The sequence below is a fragment of the Bos grunniens genome, chromosome 1, assembly GCF_055505025.1.
Source record: "Bos grunniens cultivar Pamir isolate PY7600 chromosome 1, Bosgru_T2T1.0, whole genome shotgun sequence".
Taxonomy (NCBI): domain Eukaryota; kingdom Metazoa; phylum Chordata; class Mammalia; order Artiodactyla; family Bovidae; genus Bos; species Bos grunniens.
Genome location: NC_141165.1, coordinates 100,474,244 through 100,494,210, shown reverse-complemented (window position 1 = coordinate 100,494,210; position 19,967 = coordinate 100,474,244). Strand labels below are relative to the sequence as shown.

At 41.8% G+C, this 19,967-nt stretch overlaps 1 protein-coding gene across 1 annotated transcript in view; it reads left to right on the top strand.

Annotated features, from left to right (window-relative positions):
• TMPRSS7 (transmembrane serine protease 7) overlaps nt 1-14,259 on the top strand; it is a 41,087-nt gene extending 26,828 nt beyond the window's left edge. The window contains exons 9-15 of the mRNA XM_086415547.1: nt 238-345; nt 2,858-2,968; nt 3,897-4,013; nt 5,275-5,446; nt 7,394-7,662; nt 9,488-9,624; nt 13,620-14,259. Of these exons, the coding sequence (XP_086271673.1) occupies nt 238-345; nt 2,858-2,968; nt 3,897-4,013; nt 5,275-5,446; nt 7,394-7,662; nt 9,488-9,624; nt 13,620-13,790 (1,085 nt within the window). The 3' untranslated portion in view covers nt 13,791-14,259. The remainder of the gene's footprint in view (nt 1-237; nt 346-2,857; nt 2,969-3,896; nt 4,014-5,274; nt 5,447-7,393; nt 7,663-9,487; nt 9,625-13,619) is intronic.
• Nucleotides 14,260-19,967: the final 5,708 nt, after the last annotated feature.

Sequence of the window (19,967 nt, the reverse complement as noted above, 5' to 3'; positions counted from 1 at the left end):
GTGACCTGGGTGCAGTGTTGACTCAGCTTCTCTTGGGTTCATTTGCTTTCTTTGCTCTCTTAAATTCTCCCTTTTGCTCTTTCAAATATCAGCTATAGCTTTGCTTTGATGGAGAAATTATGTTATTACTATTGCCACATTGCTACCCCCGTCACTTAGCAACTCACATTTCTTTGTTAATGTGGTCTGGTGTGCTTTAGGAACCCACACAAGATTTCCTATTTTTATCGTCTCTAGCCTGTCCTGTTGGATCTTTTAGATGCTCCTCCGGTGTGTGTGTCCCTCAGGCCCAGCGATGTGATGGAGTAAATGACTGCTTTGATGAAAGCGATGAACTCTTCTGTGGTGGGTATTCAAGCTTTTACTATGACTTTTCTTAGTAATAAGTAGCTTGCCAGGACCATTGTTGGTGCTGATACCTATCCTGGTCTTTGTAGCTGTTATCTATTGCCACATAACAACCCTCCCTGACCCGCCCCGGCCCACACACACACACCCAAACTCAGTGACTTATGACAATCATTTGCTCCAGATTATCCCTCTGTGGGTTGTATGAGGTATGATTGATCTAGGCTGGACTCAGCTGGATGTCATTACCTAAGCCGTGGGTCCTCCTGAGCTTGGTTCTTCTCAGGCTGGAGTCCGGTCTACTTCTCATGGTTCTTTTCCTCATTGAACTAGTGGACTGGCTACAGCAGTGGTAGAAACAAAGGAGGGGTGACCAAAAATACAAGTTTCCTCTTAAGTCCTGGGCTTGGAGCTGGAACGGTGTTACTTGTATCATATTCCATCAGTCAAATAGTGAGGCCATAGTTAAGGGCAGGAGCGTTTATTCTCTACGCTTTGGGACCATGGCAAAAGTGGAGATGCATAATACTATTATAGGGAGTGAAGAACTGTGGCTAATAATTCAATCTACCACAATCTTAAACATGATCTCATTTTAAAGCACATATCTTTCTTCTAGAAACAAGTTCAGAATCTGTGGAGAAGTAAACTATTTCAGAATGCTCGTTTACGGAGTGAATACAGGTGTTGAAAATAAAAAGAGATTTTTTTCCCCCTGTATTGTTTGCATCAATATTACAATGGTGATAATTAAATGGTAGGGTATTGGATAGTATTATTTTGGGGCAAAGAATCTTGATTTGGCTTTTCATTACTATTTGCACATCATTTCTGAATCTTTCTCCAGTTTCAGGGAGCAATATGGGGAGAATAGTTCACCAGACCATATGACGCCGCTGGCAACGCTTTCTCCTAAAGATCCCGAGTTTGGGACTTCCCTGGTGGTCCAGTGGCTAAGACTCCACGCTCCCAGTGCAGGGGACCTTGGTTCGATCCCTGGTCAGGGAACTAGATCCCACATGTTGCAACCAAGAGTTCGAATGCTGCAACTAAAGATCATGTGTGCTGCAAATAGGACTTGGTGCAGCCCAAATAAATAAACAAATATTAGAAATAAATAAAGATCCAGAGATTAACTCCAGTGCAATTGCTATGGTGAAGCTATTTAATCTTTTTCATATTTTAGAGAAACATAAATAACTGAAAACTTATAACCTGTGACTCTACACCTTTTTTTATTGGCAAAACAAAATAAAACTCTCTTAACTTAGGCTTCATTAAGAATTTAAATCTATAGGATCTTCTATTTCTTAAGAAAATATATACTATTATATAGGGATTGAGGTTGCTTTTGTTTTTTATGTTATTATTTCCTATTAATGCATCACTTGATGCTCCAAGTGAAAGTGACTACTATTACTTTGTAATGAGAACCGTGTTTTAGTAATCATCATTTCTCATCATGCCATGTTGCGAGCTGTTCTCTAGGAGTTGACGAGGTTACTAGATACTCTCAGAATAGGTAAATGAACTATTTCAGAGCAGCAATGTCCTCCTTTCTGCTCCCCTCAAGATGTACCTCTGAAAAAACAAGAGCAGATAACACAAATAATGACTTCTCAAAAAATCAGAAATGTCTAAGAAATTATACCTTCTAAGAGTACTCGCCAATATGTTGTATCTGTCACTGGTTTAAAGGAAATTCCTGAAAATATTTCAAAGAAGAAAAATTGTAATAGATTTATACTAGTATTTCCTAATTCAGGAAATGAATATCTCCAGGGTAAAATAATTTTAAAGAGAGTTTTCCTTACCAGTAGACTACAAGTCGTTGTTTTTTAAGATTTCACATTCATTAATCTATTGAATAAACTTTTGGTGAGCACCTACTATTTGATTGGGCTTCCCTGGTGGCTCAGTGGTAAAGAACCTGCCTGCCAATGCAGGAGATTGATCCCTGTATCAGGAAGATCCCCTGGAGAAAGAAATGGCAACCCACTCCAGTATTCTTGCCTGGGAAACCCCATGGACAGAGAAACCTGGTGGGCTACAGTCCTTGGGGTCACGAAAAAGTCAGACACGACTTAGCAACTAAACAATAACAACTACTTGATCAAGCACTTGAAGTACAGAGATGAGTAAGACAAAATCCCCAATCTCAGGACACTCCATCCTGTTTAGGAGGTTAAACAAGTTCAATTTAGCTAACAGCTTACAATTTTTATTTTCCTTAAAATCTTATGATACATTTAATTATAATGAAATAAACCACCAAAATGTAATATATTTACACACAGCAAAAGTCAGATCTGACAAACTCAAAGTACAAAGAATTACACCAAAGCTTAAACATCTACTTTTCCTCTTGGAGCCGTCAGTTTTGAGCAAACACACATTTTGTTTTGTTTAAGTCATCTTAACCACTTGGGTGTTTCCAGGGGGCACTGCTGGTCCTCGGGGGTCCCGCTGATGTCTCAGGCTCACCAGCTTCTGTCTGTTTTCCTTCCAGTGACTCTAAAGCCTGCCTGCAATGCCAGTTCCTTCGGGCAGCACAGCCCTCTGATCTGTGACGGCTTCCAGGACTGTGAGGACGGCCAGGACGAGCAGAACTGCACTCACAGTGAGCAGGAGTGCTCTGCACTTTGCTGGTCTCCCTAGCACACTCTTCTTTTTTTTTTTTTCAACTTTCCTATTTTATTATTTATTTATTTATTTTAAATTAATTTATTTACTTTAATTGGAGGCTAATTACTTTACAATATTGTGGTGGTTTCTGCCATACATTCACATGAATCAGGCATGGGTGTATACACCTAGCACACTCTTCTAAGCCAAAATCAAAATATCTCTGTTGAGCTAGGGCGATCGACTTGCCCTGGTTTCCCCACTGAAAGTCTCAGGTCCCAGGAATCCTCCTGGGCCCAGATAAAATGGATGAATCGTTCACTAACTGGGGCGGAGTCTGCGCACGTGTGTGGAGAGAGAGGGAGGGAAAGAGCGAGAGAGAATACTGGAAGATTTTCCTTGCTGACGTAATTTTAATGTTGCTCTTGACTAAAGTATACTGTGGATCTGATATAGATGAATGTGCCAGATACCCTGATCCGGTATAGTCTACTTAGCCCCTACAAAAACACACACAGCCAGAGTTGTGAACAACTGTGCTGTATATTCACAAAATCTGTCCATCCACCCTCCCCCCACCACCCCCAACGGTGTAAAAGGACTGAGTATGATTTTTGCTTTAAAATTTTCTTGGAGAACAAGTCAAAGTAATGGCGAAGAGGGCATAGCTTAAGCCACTGATCCAGCCGACTGCTTGGCATCTCCCCTACCGTGGAAGAAAGGAGAGGCTGTTGGACTGATTCTCAGCTAGTGCTTGCCTGCCTTTCTGTGGCTCTGCTGAGACGCAGGGACAGGACACTGTGGGCTTGCTTCAGTTCCCTCTGCCGTGTGCAGCAAATACTGACCCTGTGGCTCAGCCATCCTCGGTGGACAGAGCTCAGTGTCATTCACTCAAATCAGTCTCTTCTTTTGTTGGTTTTTAGGTATTCCATGCAACGACAGAACTTTTAAGTGTGGCAATGATGTTTGCATTAGGAAACAAAATGCAAAATGTGATGGCAACGTGGACTGTCCGGATGGAACCGATGAAGATGGCTGTCGTGTGTAGAAACACGTTCCTTCGGATCTTTTGTATTTCTCCCTCGACCTGTTTTTCATTTTCATTTCCTTCTTGGTATAATTCCCCTGGCAGAAGTTGCCACAGGCCAGGGAAGAATAATAGATACTGGTGAACTGAATCTGAAATGGTTTCTCAGAATTAAAAATTCTAGACTGAATTCTTTTAATTCTTTCTTAATTCTTAAGAATAAGAAATAATTAGAAATTACTTATTCTTTATTTTCTGCCTTATTTCTTGATAATAACTATTCATGCACTAGATGTTTACATAGAGAACTCCCACTTTCTAATAACCCTAATCAAGGCATAAGCTCTTAAAAAAACAACCTATGAGAAAAAAAATAGGTACTGGAATACTGTGGATGATTTTATTAATTATGCCTTATGTTGTGATCAATGTCAAGAGCTGGTTCTTTCTTCAGCTATAACCTGAGAACTATAGTCTGCCATGTGTTATTATTAACCACAGGATCTCTAATTGGCCATGTGCCGACATATTAATTATATATCCTTCTCAAGGCAATGGCACCCCACTCCAGTACGCTTGCCTGGAAAACCCCATGGATGGAGGAGTCTGGTAGGCTGCAGTCCATGGGGTCACTAAATCGGACACGACTGAGCAACTTCACTTTCACTTTTCACTTCCATGCTTTGGAGAAGGAAATGGCAACCCACTCCAGTGTTCTTGCCTGGAGAATCCCAGGCATGGGGGAACCTGGTGGGCTGCCGTCTATGGGGTCACACAGAGTCAGACAGGACTGAAGTGACTTAGCAGCAGCAGCAGCAGCAATACTATTTACACTGGAAAATAATTGCTTTGATACCTAGTTTTTCTTAACTAGGTTTTCATTTGCATTGGACTTACAAATTCTCTCCTGAATCAACACAATTTCAACGACACTCTCAATTTGGTTGCTTTTGGCACTAATCTTTCTTCTCTGCCTAACAACCTGAACTCCATAGCTGCTGTTTTTATCGATACAGCTGTTACTAATAGATCCCTTCCTCCCCACATGTGTGTTACTTTACAGAGACTCTGCATCAAGGCCTGTTTTCAGGAGGGAGGTAGTGGTTTGTTGGTGATAGTTTCAGACAGACCCACGTATTGCCTCTTTAGATAAGCAGGGGATTTCCAGTTGCTTACCTGGTTAGTTACTTCCCAACCCAGCTCAAAATTTGACTGAATGCTTGGTCTTTCTTCCAAGTCTGCCTTTAACTCATGGGACCCCTCCTCTCCTAAAGGCTGCAGCAGCAGTTCCCCCACCCTCCACCGCATCATCGGGGGCACCGACACCCAGGAGGGGGGTTGGCCGTGGCAAGTCAGCCTCCACTTCGTTGGATCTGCCTACTGTGGCGCCTCAGTCATCTCCAGGGAGTGGCTCCTCTCTGCTGCCCACTGTTTCCATGGAAGCAGGTAGAGCATCTCAATTCTTACTCTGACGTGACCACAGACCACATAGCTGCTCCGACATTGTGAGAAGAAGCTCACATTTGGATCCATTCAATCAATCAATTCAGTTGGTGACTGGAGTATGGAGATCCCTATTCAGGGTGTGAAGGCAACGATTCTGTATCCAGTTTCCAGTGTGGTGGTGGGGAGTGTTCCCACACCCCCGAGCAATTGTCTGACACCAGCTAGGTGTCCTGTAATTCAACTCAGTTCTGACTTTGTCTACCCAGATAGACAGATTAAGCACTTTAGGGGCTCAGTCTAACAAATCTACTCCCCTCCCCCCAATTCAGACACCAGTAGAAAGTCCAGGTTGTCACCTGCACTTTTGACTGACCGGCTATAGAGTGTAGGTTCCAGTGACCCCCTCCTTGGATTTTACTAATTTGCTATAGCAGCTCACAGAACTCAGAGAAACACTTTACTTGCTGGCTTGCCAGTATATTATAACAAGATACAATTTGGGAACAGCCTGATGGAAGACATACATAGGGTGAGGTATGAGAAAGAGTGCAGCTTTCCATGCATGTACAGTTTTACTCCCAATCTTCACATGTCTACCAACCTGGAAGCTCTCCAAACCTTCTGGGCTTTTATGGAGGCTTCCTGACACAGGCACGATTCACTGAATCATTGGTCACTGGACACAGATTCAACCTCTAGCCCCTTCAGCCCTCGTTGCAGTCCCAAAGTAACCTCAGTAACAACAAAAAACACCTTGGTCCCTCTCATCACTTAGGAAATTCTATGAGTTTTAGGAGCTCTGTGCCAGGAATGGAAGGATGACCAAATGTATGTTTTTTATTATAAATCACAATATCACAGAGGAGGATCACAAACAAGTCCTTTAGGGTAATTGTCGGGAGGGCTGTCTCTGCCCTTACCGATGGGATTATCGTGGGCCAGACGTTCTCCCCGCTAAGGGTGAAAGGAAAGCTCAAAAAACAACTTCACTTAAAATGTAACCTTAATTGGAACCAGTTTGAATCCTAGGTACAAAAATATATCAGTTATTTCTCACTTAGAATTTTTAAAAGTATTTCAATGAATTTATACAGTTAGAGTATTTGTTTCTTCTGGAAATCACAGGATTCATGTTAATGACTGGAATGGCTATGCTTCTGTTCCATCACTAGTCTTTTATGTAATATATGACCCTTAATACTCCCCTGGGTCCCTGTACTGCAGGTGGGATTAGGGACCAAGCACTTTGGGATCTGTCCTTACTTTTCTTCCAAAGCGTCCACATTTTCTTCACCCCACCAGAGCAAGGCTGCTATCTCTTTGCTGGAGATAAGAAACCCCAGATGGAGATTACAAAGCCCTCATGACTTCATGCCAGTCCACTGTGGGGCTCATAGGGAGTGGGGCCCTGTGAATAGTCAAGCTTGAGCAGTTAGAACAGCAATCTTTAAGGCTTCTGGTAGTTTGCAAAAAGAAATCTCCTTAAATTCCTGCTTGAAACACTTTGATTTCTAATCTGTCTTGATATCACTTGAATTTGGTAAAAGGATCCCCAGATCACTGTCTTACTGGCCCTGTCTGTCTCTGTCAAATACCACTGTCAGCATGAATAGGGAGAAGGTACCAAATAAATTCCAGTCACTAACAATCTTGACTTGTGGGTGGTTCCTGAAATACCGATGGCAAGAAAATTTCCAGCATGTCCTTAGAATTCACTGAGGAAATGTTCTGGAACCCAGCTCTCATTTGCCAGCCCTACTCTACGTTACTTCATCTTTGGTTTTACTAAGGAGACAAGGGAGGCTCAGAGGCAGAGTCAGTTACTACAATAGGGAGTGAAAGTCAGACCTCTCTTCCCGCAGCCCCTCTCTCTCCATGGAGTGCTCTTTCCAAACCATATATGGTTCTACAAGCCTCTGACTTCTTGCTTCATTCCTTTTGTACCAGGCTGTCTGATCCCACACCGTGGACTGCTCACCTTGGCATGAATGTGCAGGGGAATGCCAAGTTCATCTCCCCAGTGAGAAGAATTGTCGTCCATGAATACTATAACAGCCAGACCTTTGATTATGATATTGCCTTGCTACAGCTCAGTGTTGCCTGGCCTGAGACCCTGAAGCAGCTCATCCAGCCAATATGCATTCCTCCTGCCGGCCAGAAAGTGCGCAGTGGAGAGAAGTGCTGGGTGACCGGCTGGGGGCGCAGGCACGAAGCAGGTGTGTGTCAGTGAATGCCCTCCCCTCCCCTCCAGATAACAGTTACTCATGTTGATGTGGTGCTTTGGAGTTCATGGAGAGGGTTTTCATATATGATCTTATCTGAGCCTTTTGACAACTCTGATAGATAGGCTGGAGGAGAGTATTAGAATTCCGGTTTTATGATGTTCTCCCCTTGTCCCCCAAAGAAGTGAGAACCTCTTCTTAAGGGAAGGCCTATGAGCAAGACAGGATAGTATAGTACAGGCCCTTTTCAATCTCGGAGGAGTTTGCTATGTTTTCTGCTATAGAAGAACATTTCCTCCATATTTTTAGGTTCTCTTTCATGCAAAAAAAAAAAAATGACTCATTTTCATAAAAAAGAGAAGGTTGCCCATACACAATTTACTATGTCAGCTCATAGACAATTGTCTGGAGGATTGTGCAAGTATGTCCTTCACGAGGGCAACTGGGCAAGTGGATGAGAGTGAAGGCTGAAACCCAGATTGTCCTCAGTTCCCCAGACTGCAGATTCAGGCTTGGAGGGTGGTCACATCAGTCTAGGAATGGTCCACCAAGAGAGAATGCCATTTTACAATTACCCCGCCCAGAGGGGGCATCTTTATCATATGCACAAAGGTCAGATTATATGGCAGGGAAGTCTTTACATCTGTCCTGCCAAGGTTTTATGGCTTAGGATTCTAAATACACAGTAAAGAGAATAATCCAAAACTTTGTGAACATCTCCCCAGAGGTGAGAGCTGATGCTTTCCCTCGATCTCCTAGTCTTTATCTTGGATCCCCTTATAGTCATTTCTAACTGCTTAGAACAGGTACATTATCTTTAAATCTTGAACCGTATCTTGGCCTTGCTTTGACACTCTCTAAAGAGTCACTATGGGCAGTTTCTCCAGCACTAACTACCTACATTTAGCTATTGAACTCACGAAATTCACCACCTGTCTGGGCCTTCTGGGAGAAGGCAGATCACTGCTCAAACACCTATAAACCATCAGGACTGTGCTCAGAGCTTTCATTACATCATCGTATATCATAAGAGGAAAGAGTTTCTTCAACCACTTTATCATGGGGGTTTTCTTTTCTTTTTTTAAAAAATCATTCCGCTGACTTTAATGTTTCTGATAGTATTATTGAATATTTACTACACACAAAGAACATTTTTAACATTCGTGCAAAGTACAAAACTGCACGACGCTGCTGTGTTCCCCAACCCCAGAGGTGGACGTGACCACCATGCAGCTGCCGCGCAGCTGTGAGCAGGTGGAGGTCACTCCCACACCTTTCCGGGAGCCTGGGCAGCCTGGCACTGCTGATGGGTATTTTCTTTACAAGCATGAGTGCGTCAATGAATTATCTTAGCCATATAGGTTAAAAAGGAAGTGAAAGGGCTGTATCCGAACTGTTATGTTTTTACGGTTCCTAGGATACTCCCAGATGTCAGTTATCATGTTCCACTTAAGGGGCCCTCTTGACCAGGGAGTGTTGGTAATGGCTGTTGCTGACTCACAGTCTTGAAGGCAGGAGGTATGTGGAGAAGGACCATGGCACCATGGCTTAGATGGTTGAGTCTGACCTTGGCACCATCAGATGGCTCAGATGGTTGAATCAGACCTTGGGTCTGAATCCTGCTCTATTTTTTGCTATTTGTGTGCCATTAGATAAGTCCTTTATCCTCCTAAGTCTCCATGTCTTCATTTGAAAAAATGAGGATCATAATAGAATTTACCTAAAAAAATTGTTATAGAGTAAAAGGAGAAAATTAATAAATTGTCTAATAAAATAAATGTAACCATTGCCTTGATTTCCACTTCTGTGTATTTTCCAGACAATAAAGGCTCCCCCGTTTTGCAGCAAGCAGAGGTAGAACTCATTGACCAAACCCTCTGTGTTTCCACCTATGGCATCATCACTTCGAGGATGCTCTGTGCGGGTGTCATGTCAGGCAAGAAAGATGCTTGCAGAGTAAGTCATCTTATGTTTTCTTTGCCTAACATGTTGTACTTTCCATAAATGCTTTCATGTTTAATCTATACCATACTGGGTAATAATAATAATGGCAATAACTCGGGCAGGTGATTGCCTTAATTCAGATACTAATTATAATCCACTTGTCTGAGATGAGGGAAAGGTGATTAAATACTAATTGGATCTGTAAAACTCATTTTCTAGTCCCATGTATTTTTCTCCAACAGTTAGAATAGGGTCAGCATTTATCATTTTGCCATGGAGAAGGAAATGGCAACCCACTCCAGTGTTCTTGCCTGGAGAATCCCAAGGACGAAGGAGCCTGGTGGGCTGCCGTCTATGGGGTCGCACAGAGTCGGACACGATTGAAGCGACTTAGCAGCAGCAGCAGCAGCAACATGGTTGTCTTATACCAGAAACTAAAAAACATAGCAAGATGCTCACACACAGTGTTTTAGGATTGCTACCCATTTCCCTAGCAGTGGCTGTGTACCTTCTAAAATAACAAGTATTTTATTCACTTACTCCTTTGACACACAGGCTGGGGGAAAGAAAAGAGGAGTGGGAAAGGTGACTGGAGGCCTCCTGACAGTGGTGAAGTTGAAGGTCACCTTTGGGGGGATATTTCTATGAGTCTCAGATTCCAATCTATGCAGATACCTATATGATTCCCAAAAAGTGAGCAGATGTTTTAGAGGATGAGCCCGTGCAGGAGACTAGGTTCCATCCCTGGGTCAGGAACATCCCTTTGAGGGCAGCATGGCAACCTATTCCAGTGTTGTTGCCTGGAGAATCCCATGGACAGAGGAGCCTGGTGGGCTACAATTCCTGGGGTTGTGAAGGGTCAGACATAACTGAGCACACATGCAGGCAGAGGAGTTGTTCCCACATCTTTCCACAACCTTAGACACTGTGCTACAAAACCTCAGTTATAAAAATGACTTCTATCTTCTGAATTCCTATTTTGTGGCAAGGACTATGCTAGGATCTTTACACAAATTCATTCAAATTATTCTTTCATCCACATCTTATACAAGAGGAAACTGGGGCACAGAGAGCCTAAGTCAGCTAGTTGAGCTGGGATTTGAACTCTTATCTCTGAAAGCTACTGTATTTTGGGTGCTACCTGCAGGTAGTTGGTTATATAGTCCTGTTCTTCATAGCTACCAAGGTTTAGAGGTTAAATGAGGCTTCAAAGAGTTGGTGTGCGAACAGTTAAAATAAAAAGATTCCAGTCTCTCTACTACTTAGAATTTACCTAATCAGGTTTAGAATTGTGAGGGTGGCATCCAAGGACAAATCTGGAATGCTTTTTTTAACTTTGCCTCTGAGTAGGCAGCTTTAGGGCTTCCCTGGTGGCTCAGATATTTCTCCCGGCAATATTGATTCCAGCTTGTGTTTCTTCCAGTCCAGCGTTTCTCATGATGTACTCTGCATATAAGTTAAATAAACAGGGTGACAATATACAGCCTTGACGTACTCCTTTTCCTATTTGGAACCAGTCTGTTGTTCCATGTCCAGTTCTAACTGTTGCTTCCTGACCTGCATACAGATTTCTCAAGAGGCAGATCAGGTGGTCTGGTATTCCCATCTCTTTCAGAATTTTCCACAGTTGATTGTGATCCACACAGTCAAAGGCTTTGGCATAGTCAATAGAGCAGAAATAGATGTTTTTCTGGAACTCTTGTTTTTTCCATGATCCAGAGGATATTGGCAATTTGATCTCTGGTTCCTCTGCCTTTTCTAAAACCAGCTTGAACATCTGGAAGTTCACAGTTCACATATTGCTGAAGCCTGGCTTGGAGAATTTTGAGCATTACTTTACTAGCGTGTGAGATGAGTGCAATTGTGTAGTAGTTTGGGCATTCTTTGGCATTGCCTTTCTTTGAGATTGGAATGAAAACTGACCTTTTCCAGTCCTGTGGCCACTGCTGAGTTTTCCAAATTTGCTGGCATATTGAGTGCAGCACTTATGGCAGAAAGTGAAGAGGAACTAAAAAGCCTCTTGATGAAAGTGAAAGTGGAGAGTGAAAAAGTTGGCTTGAAGCTCAACATTCAGAAAACTAAGATCATGGCATCTGGTCCCATCACTTCTTGGGAAATAGATGGGGAAACAGTGGAAACAGTGTCAGACTTTATTTTTCTGGGCTCCAAAATCACTGCAGATGGTGACTGGGGCCATGAAATTAAAAGATGCTTACTCCTTGGAAGGAAAGTTATGACCCACCTAGATAGCATATTCAAAAGCAGAGACATTACTTTGCCAACAAAGGTTCGTCTAGTCAAGGCTATGGTTTTTCCTGTGGTCATGTATGGATGTGAGAGTTGGAATGTGAAGAAGGCTGAGCACCGAAGAATTGATGCTTTTGAACTGTGGTGTTGGACAAGACTCTTGAGAGTCCCTTGGACTGCAAGGAGATCCAACCAGTCCATTCTGAAGGAGATCAGCCCTGGGATTTCTTTGGAAGGAATGATGCTAAAGCTGAAACTCCAGTACTTTGGCCACCTCATGCGAAGAGTTGACTCATTGGAAAAGACTCTGATGCTGGGAGGGATTGGGGGCAAGAGGAGAAGGGGACGACAGAGGATGAGATGGCTGGATGGCATCACTGACTGGATGGACGTGAGTCTCAGTGAACTCCGGGAGTTGGTGATGGAACAGGGAGGCCTGGTGTGCTGTGATTCATGGGGTCACAAAGAGTTGGACATGACTGAGCGACTGATCTGATCTGGTGGCTCAGATGGTAAACAATCAGCTTGCGATGCAGGTAGACCCAAGTTCAATCCCTGGGTCGGGAAGATCCCCTGGAGAAGGGAATGGCTACCCACTTCCAGTGTTCTTGCCTGGAGAATCCCAGTGGACTACAGTCCATGAGGTTGCAAAGAGTCAAACATGACTAAGCACTCACAAACACCTTTAGCTGAAAATAAAATTTCAGGTATTATACTTTAAATAATGAACACTGTAGAAATTCTATTTAAACATTGAATTATTTCAGCCTTTGCTTTTGGAATTAAGATACTAGAAAGGGCTCTCAAGTGAGAGTGATTTCTCTGTAACAACTATCAGCCAGTGATCCTTGGGGTTGTGTCATTGGACTTTGCCAACTAAAGCGGGTCTCCTTTCCTTTTTTCCTCACAGCCATGAGCCAACACTGAAGTGTCATGGCATAGAGGTAGAAGTCAACCAATCCTCTAAGATAACCATGCCTCAAAAGGTTATTGTGAAGATTAAATGACCCAAAACAGTGCTTAGCACATACTACCACTAAATGAAAGTGAAAGTCACTCAATCATGTACAAGTCGTCCTGATCCTCCCTTGTAGTATACCGAACACCTTCCAACCTGGGGGGCTCATCTGGTGTCATATAGTTTCATGTTTTCAGACTGCTCATGGGGTTTTCATGGCAGGAATATTGGAGTGGTCTGCCATCCCCTCTTCCAGTGGACCATGTTTTGTCAGAACTCTCCACTATGACCTGGTCATCTTGGGTGGCCCTGCACAGCATGGCTCATAGCTTCATTGAGTTATGCAAGCCCTTTCACCATGACAAGGCTGTGAACCAGGAAGAAGCAAAAGGTTATTATGAGGATTCAATGACCCAAAATAGTGCTTAGCACATCCCAGCACTAAATAAATGTTAGCTATTATTATTACTATTACTACTACCACTATTTTTATTATTGAGATTTTCTATTTGTTTGGAGGTATGTGAAAGTTGATTCCTTTGCAAGAATCTTCAAGTGTTACTCCTGGCCTAAAGAATCAAGTTTCTTATGATGAATGCACCTTTTTGATTACAGGAAAAATAATTCTAAAATGACATTAGAAATTTCACATTGTTTCTTGATACTTCCCCAAACTGCATAGGAATTAGCTAAGAACCCTGTCAGACTGGGAGTTTGAACACAATTCATTAGGCACTTTAATAACAAAATTGACAACTGTGGAACAAAAATGCTTTTTACTTAACGTTATCTTCTTCTATAGGGAGATTCAGGTGGACCTTTATCCTGTCGAAGAAAGAGTGATGGAAAATGGATTTTGACTGGCATTGTTAGCTGGGGTCATGGATGTGGAAGACCAAACTTTCCTGGTGTTTACACAAGGGTGTCAAACTTTGTTCCCTGGATTCATAAATATGTCCCTTCCCTTTTGTAATTGTGCAAGTTTGATTTTTGACTGTGTTTTACGTGATAAATTCTTTTAAAAGGAATGCAGTAAGTGTCAATAAAATGAGATAATTTTTTTCTTCTGGAAATTTCAGATTGCATACATTTGGTATTGATTGAAAGATAGAAAGATTAATATGTATTTTATTCCAAGAAAAATTGTATCTAGGATACAGCTGTATTCATTCTTAGGGATCAAAGGGCCCTCGATTCAGGAATGGAAGAAAACCAATGTAATGTCATGAACCAAGCCTCTAAAATGATAAGTCGGTGAGATGTTCAGGAATCCACACCTTAATTTATGTTCCTATTCAAGGGCAGATATTTATAAAGATCTAGGTAAAAATGATTTATTGAAATAAGTTCCATAAAAAAAGCCACACCTGATCTTTGGTGTTCTAATGGAATGTATAAAATGACTCCTTCACAAATGCAAATAAAGGCAAACTCTGTTACTGGCAGAGGAAATACCTATATTGTCATTTTCTAATATTTGGTCTAACCATATCATAGGGACATTTTTTCAGCAATAACACAGTAGTATTGTGTGCAGAGAAACCATCAAACAGCTAACAAAACTAACAATTAGTACTTTTCATTAAAATGATAGAATGAAGCATTGTGGTAGAAGGATTGAAACCATTTACATGGGATTTTAAAAAATTGTGGCAAGGCTGGCCAACAATTGAAAGACAAAAGAGTTTTTGGATGATTGTTTTGAAAGGGAAAATTTTCAGAAATCATCTAACTTCTGATCCTTTTATAAAACTCAAATGGCCAAGATTTTCTTTTATTTTCAGAGCCTTATAATATCTAGCATAGTTGTAAATCTATAGTACATGCTCAGTACATCACAGTTATTGATTTATTTTGTCCTGATTTAGTGTGTTTCACACTTTATCTCAGAATAAACTTTTCATTAAAAGAGGCCAGACTTAACAATATCACCAAATAGATAAAAAAAGCAGAAAGAAGAATGATATTATTTTTTTCCCTGGGACTAAGTCAAAAAAGTAATAGCAATGCTATTTTTTTGGTAGGGCTCAAAATAGTGGGACTGGTTTTCATAGGACTTCAGAAAATCTTAATGTAACAGCAGAAGAAGAGAGAGCAAAAGGTGTCATAACCAGGATCAGATAGTAAGACTGAACTCTGAATATGATTTCCCTGAGATAGTGAATAGTTTCCAGTTTGCAAAACATATTTTGATTTACTAAAAGACTATTTCCTTCAGAAATATCCATTCTGATATCCATTTTAAAATATCAATTTTAATGATACCCTCTGAATAGATCTTTCCAGATTCATTATCTGGCTGTATGCTATGCTCTGCTAAGTCACTTCAGTCATGTCCGACTCTGTGCGACCCCATAGACGGCAGCCCACCAGGCTCCCTCATCCCTGAGATTCTCCAGGCAAGAACACTGGAGTGGGTTGCCATTTCCTTCTCCAATGCATGAATGTGGCATAGTACAATTCAGAGGGCCAAGTCACCACTTAATCCACAAATGGGAACTTAGCTACTGAATCCACTGCAGAGAAGAGCAAATTAGGCTGACAGTTCTTAAAACCAAGGTTTGTTTTGCCTCATAATGCTGTGACCTAGGTACATGGTGAATTGTACTTTTTATTTATGACCATTTCTAAGGAAATTTGTTATTCAACAGAATATTTCACAACTTGATATAAGTTTATGATCTCAGTTGGGAAATGAAGGATGGCTGGCATGATCTTTCAGATTCATCAGAGAGAGTTTTCAAACCACACACACTTGGTACCATTCTAAGCACTAGCTGGTGCTAATGTGAGTGTACCACGTTCCTCATCAGTGCAGAGATGGAGGAGAGGTTGAGAAACCCTAGCCTAACTTACTTGGCTATTTCATGCCAAGATGCCTTTATAACCCGAACAGTGTGGAAATATTTACTTCATTCTTGCAAAAGTGTGAGTAGAGGCAAATTCCAAGATTGGTTTATTTAGCAGTGGGGAATGGTCTCCAAAAATAAAGACTGGAGCATTTTCATGTGTCAGACTACTGAGGAGAATTTGTAGGGACTCCTGGCCTCCTTCACAATGCCTCAATAACTGCAAAATGAAACATTACAAGCCAACCGACTGTTTCTCAGTTGTGTTCTGCTTGATTATTCTGCATGCCTGAGCCAACTGCTGATGTTCAGCATAGTACTGCTTGCCATCTGACAACATATGGGTACAAACTGTGGTGCGTTGAAAAGGCGTAAATCTATTTGAAGCTAATGAGATGCTTTACTGATGTCACTTTAACGGTGTTACTTTTTGTTTTATATGATAACCATTTGGGAAATTACTTGCTCTTACAAGAGATGAAGAAAGAAGAACAAGTATTATGACGAGAAAAGCAAAACTGAACATTTTATACAGGTCAGCAAGTCTTGGCAAGGAGCATGTTTTAATTTTTTAATGTTATTTACATTTGACAACTTGAACGAACTAAAGTAATTGAGTCAATAATAATTTTTAGATTATATTAAAAAGAACTATTTGTGCAAGAACACTACACTTTTTGAAAGCACATTTAAAGAGGTATTTATGAAAGGACAATATCCTTTAAAAAGCCACCCCTATAGAAGTTTTGAAGAAAATGCAAAAACAAATCTAGATAGAATTTGGTTCCTCATTCACAAATCCTAAACCTTCAAGAATTATTTAATCTAAATTTGGTTCTACCTCCAGGGAGAAGCACTTCTTTCTAACTCCTTCCGAATCCTTAGTTTAGAGTCAGACTGGCAGAGTGAAAAAAGTCCTCAAATAGAAATTGCAACATCCATATACATTCTAGGTCAGCTGGCTGGAGATGAAGAAATTTGCAGTTACCAGAAATCAGAACAAGTTACAAGTAAGAATTTAAGTAGTTCATTGTGAGTATATTGTGACATGTAGCAAGTGTCAGTAATCCAGAAAATATGATGGGACAGGAACACAAGTCAATATCAAAAGAAAATATATTCAGTATACAAAGGTTATTTCTGGGGGCAACAAATTTGGGGTGGGCAGGTTTTAGTTATAGAGATACTCATAGTCATGGAAAAGGAAGGAACATTGGGAATATTTACTGAGATTCTGCTTTTGTCAGGCACAGGGATAAATGCATTCTTTAATTGCCTCATTTAATCCTCCTAATTCTACTGGATAGGAACCATTTTATAAGGAGGAAAGAAGCGCATAGACTTTAAACAAGTAGTCCAAGAACACACAGATAGCGAGGGTTTAAATTTGATCCTAACTCTTCTTCAAAACCTATACTGCCATAGGGATGTCAACAGTGTACAAGGGCTAGGTTTATGAAATTCTGGAAATGCATTAGAATCTAGGTAAGAAAATATATAAGCCTCACTTCACTGTACTCAGAAGACATTGAGAAATCTGGTGTAGACTGTGCATGTGACAGGAAACAGTAGCTTTTTGATTCTCTGGAAGAGTGAAGGAGATTTTTAGACATCTGCTCATGGAGAACCCAGGCTTGGAAGATAGCTACAATCCATTTGACACGGCAGAGGGAATCTCTCACTGAGACTGAGCTTTTATGGGAAAAGTTCCCTGGGGCTGGGTAAGAATAGGAGTTGGGGTTTGAAAGGTTTTAATGGTTCGAATCAGGGCTTCCTTGGTGGCTCAGTCGAAAGAATCCACCTGCCAATGCAGGAGATGAGAGTTTGATCCTTGGGTCAGTAAGATCCTTTGGAGAAGGACATACCCACTCCAGTATTCTTGCCTGAAAAATCCCACGGACGGAGGAGCTGGTGGGCAATAATTCAGGGTTTGTGCGAGCTCATTTGTGCCCGACTTTTTGAGACCTTATGGACTGTAACCCACTAGACTCCTCTGTCCATGTAATTTACTGCTGCTACTGCTGCTAAGTCGCTTCAGTCGTGTCCAACTCTGTGTGACCTCATAGACGGCAGCCCACTAGGCTCTACCGTCCCTGGGATTCTCCAGGCAAGAATACTGGAGTGGGTTGCCTAGTTCCTTCTCCAATAGGCAAGAATATTGGAGAGGGTTACCATTTTCTTCTCCAGGGTATCTTCCTGACCCAGGGACTGAAACTCCATCTCCTGCATCTCTTGCATTGCAGGTAGATTCTTTACTACTGAGCCATCAGGGAATCCCTGGGGTAACAAAAGTGTTGGACATGGCTTAGCAACTAAACAACAATACAACAATGGTTCTGGTTGGGGTCTAGCAAATTATCATTTCAGAGACTAGTCCAGTTAATCAACACTTATAGAGGGCCCTGTGCTGGATAGATTCCAGGAGTTTAAACAAATGGAGGAGACAGACAAGGAAAAAATATTGCTGTTCATACTCCATTTCAGCCATTCTGGAATCATTAGTGGTTCTCAGACAGTAAACGTCAAACAGCCTCCAGCCTCAGGTCCTTTGTCCTGGAGTTCCTTCTTTTTTTCAGCAATCTGTACAGCTAAATTCCCCTATCATCTTTAACTCTTTGCTCAAATTTCATTTTCTTAATGAAGCCTTAGTTGGCCACCCAATTTATAATCATAGCTCCCAACCTCCACCACTCAGCTCTCCAGCCTCCCTTACTCTGCTTGTCTTTTCCACAGCACACATCATCTTCGAATATTCTAGAAATATTATTTACATTTGCTTCCCATCAATAAAAATTAGCCTCACAATGGCAATGAGTTTGTTTTATTCAGCTGTCTCTTCAGACACATCTCAAGCACCCAGAAGAATGCCTGAAACATAGCAATCACTCGGTACTACCGGTTGAATGAAATTAGACTGGATATGTGACATAGTTAGCCCAGGAACTACACGTATTGGTAGCAGAGAACAGTGTGGATAACTTGGTGAAGGAGGGGAATCAGAGAAAGTTTAGTGGGAAAAAGTGTGTTTCAGCTAAGATTTAAAGATATATGGAAGTTCTCCATACAGAAATGGGCTGGAGTGGAAGAAAAAACATTTCAAGCAGAGGGAACACCATTCACAAAGAAGTAGGGGAAGCAACAGAGTGGGGGAGGGTGAGAGCCAACCAGGAAGAGGAATGTGGTTAGGCCAGAGGAATCTACTAACTACTGAATGTCTGAGAAGATAAACTGGAAGTTGGTTATTGCAGGGAAAGGTATACGAGCGGGTTCCTCTCTCTTTGCACTTCTGATTCATTCTCTGCTCTGAGCCTGGGAGGCTGACCCCCATCCTCCATCACCAATTTCCAGTGGGAGTAACAGGCAGGCTCCTGGCAGTTGGGGAGAAAATCAGAGTATTTTTTCTTGTTGGACCATATAGCTTCCCAGGTGGCACTGGTGGTAAAAACAAAACAAAACAAAACAAAACAAAACAAAAACCCACCTGCCAATGCAAGAGATGTAAGAGGCTCAGGTTCCATCCCTGGGTTGGAAAGATACCCTGGAGAAGGGCATGGCAATACACTCCAGTATTTTTGCCTAAAGAATCCCAGGGACAGAGAATCCTGGCAGGCTACAGTCCATAGGGTTGCACAGAGTTAGACGTGACGGAAGCGACTTAGCATGCACGCATGCACTGCTAGACCACGGTCCTGGCAGTGGCTACAAATGCAGATCCTGTCACAACAGTACAACTTAATGGCTCTGGTTTTTAATCAGGCTCTACTCCCTTTTAGGCCTTAGGGTACAAAGGGCTTTCTGCTGTTGCTAGTCCTTGGGTGCCTCAGCACCCCTTCTTGGTTCCCTTAACCCTTGCTCCTTCATTAAAAATCTTCTTAAAGAATTCTAGCTGAGAATGCAGACTGAGTCCTGCAAGATCTGCCTTTTAGAGTAGAAAAAGCAGAAGCCAATGCCATCCAGCAGCTGATTGGCTACAGTTAGCTGGACCCCATCTGGCAGGCTGATGGAATCCCAAGTCCAAATGAGTCGGTAGCAGGCAAGAAACAATTAGAGAGATCGGATATTTAGGCAGTGTCTGAAGAGCAGGCATCAAGGATGCTGGATTTTTGGGCACAAGTCAGTGTCTTCTGAAATGGAGCTAATTTTTATGCCACCTGTCTACAATGCAAACTTATCTCATTATGTGTGTTTGTTGGAGACAGGGGTGAGAAATAGGGAAGCAAGCCGGTTCTCAGCACACACGCTGCTTAGCAAACAATTTCAGGCTCCTAAAACCAGAAGTTCTGAACCATGGACTGTGGATT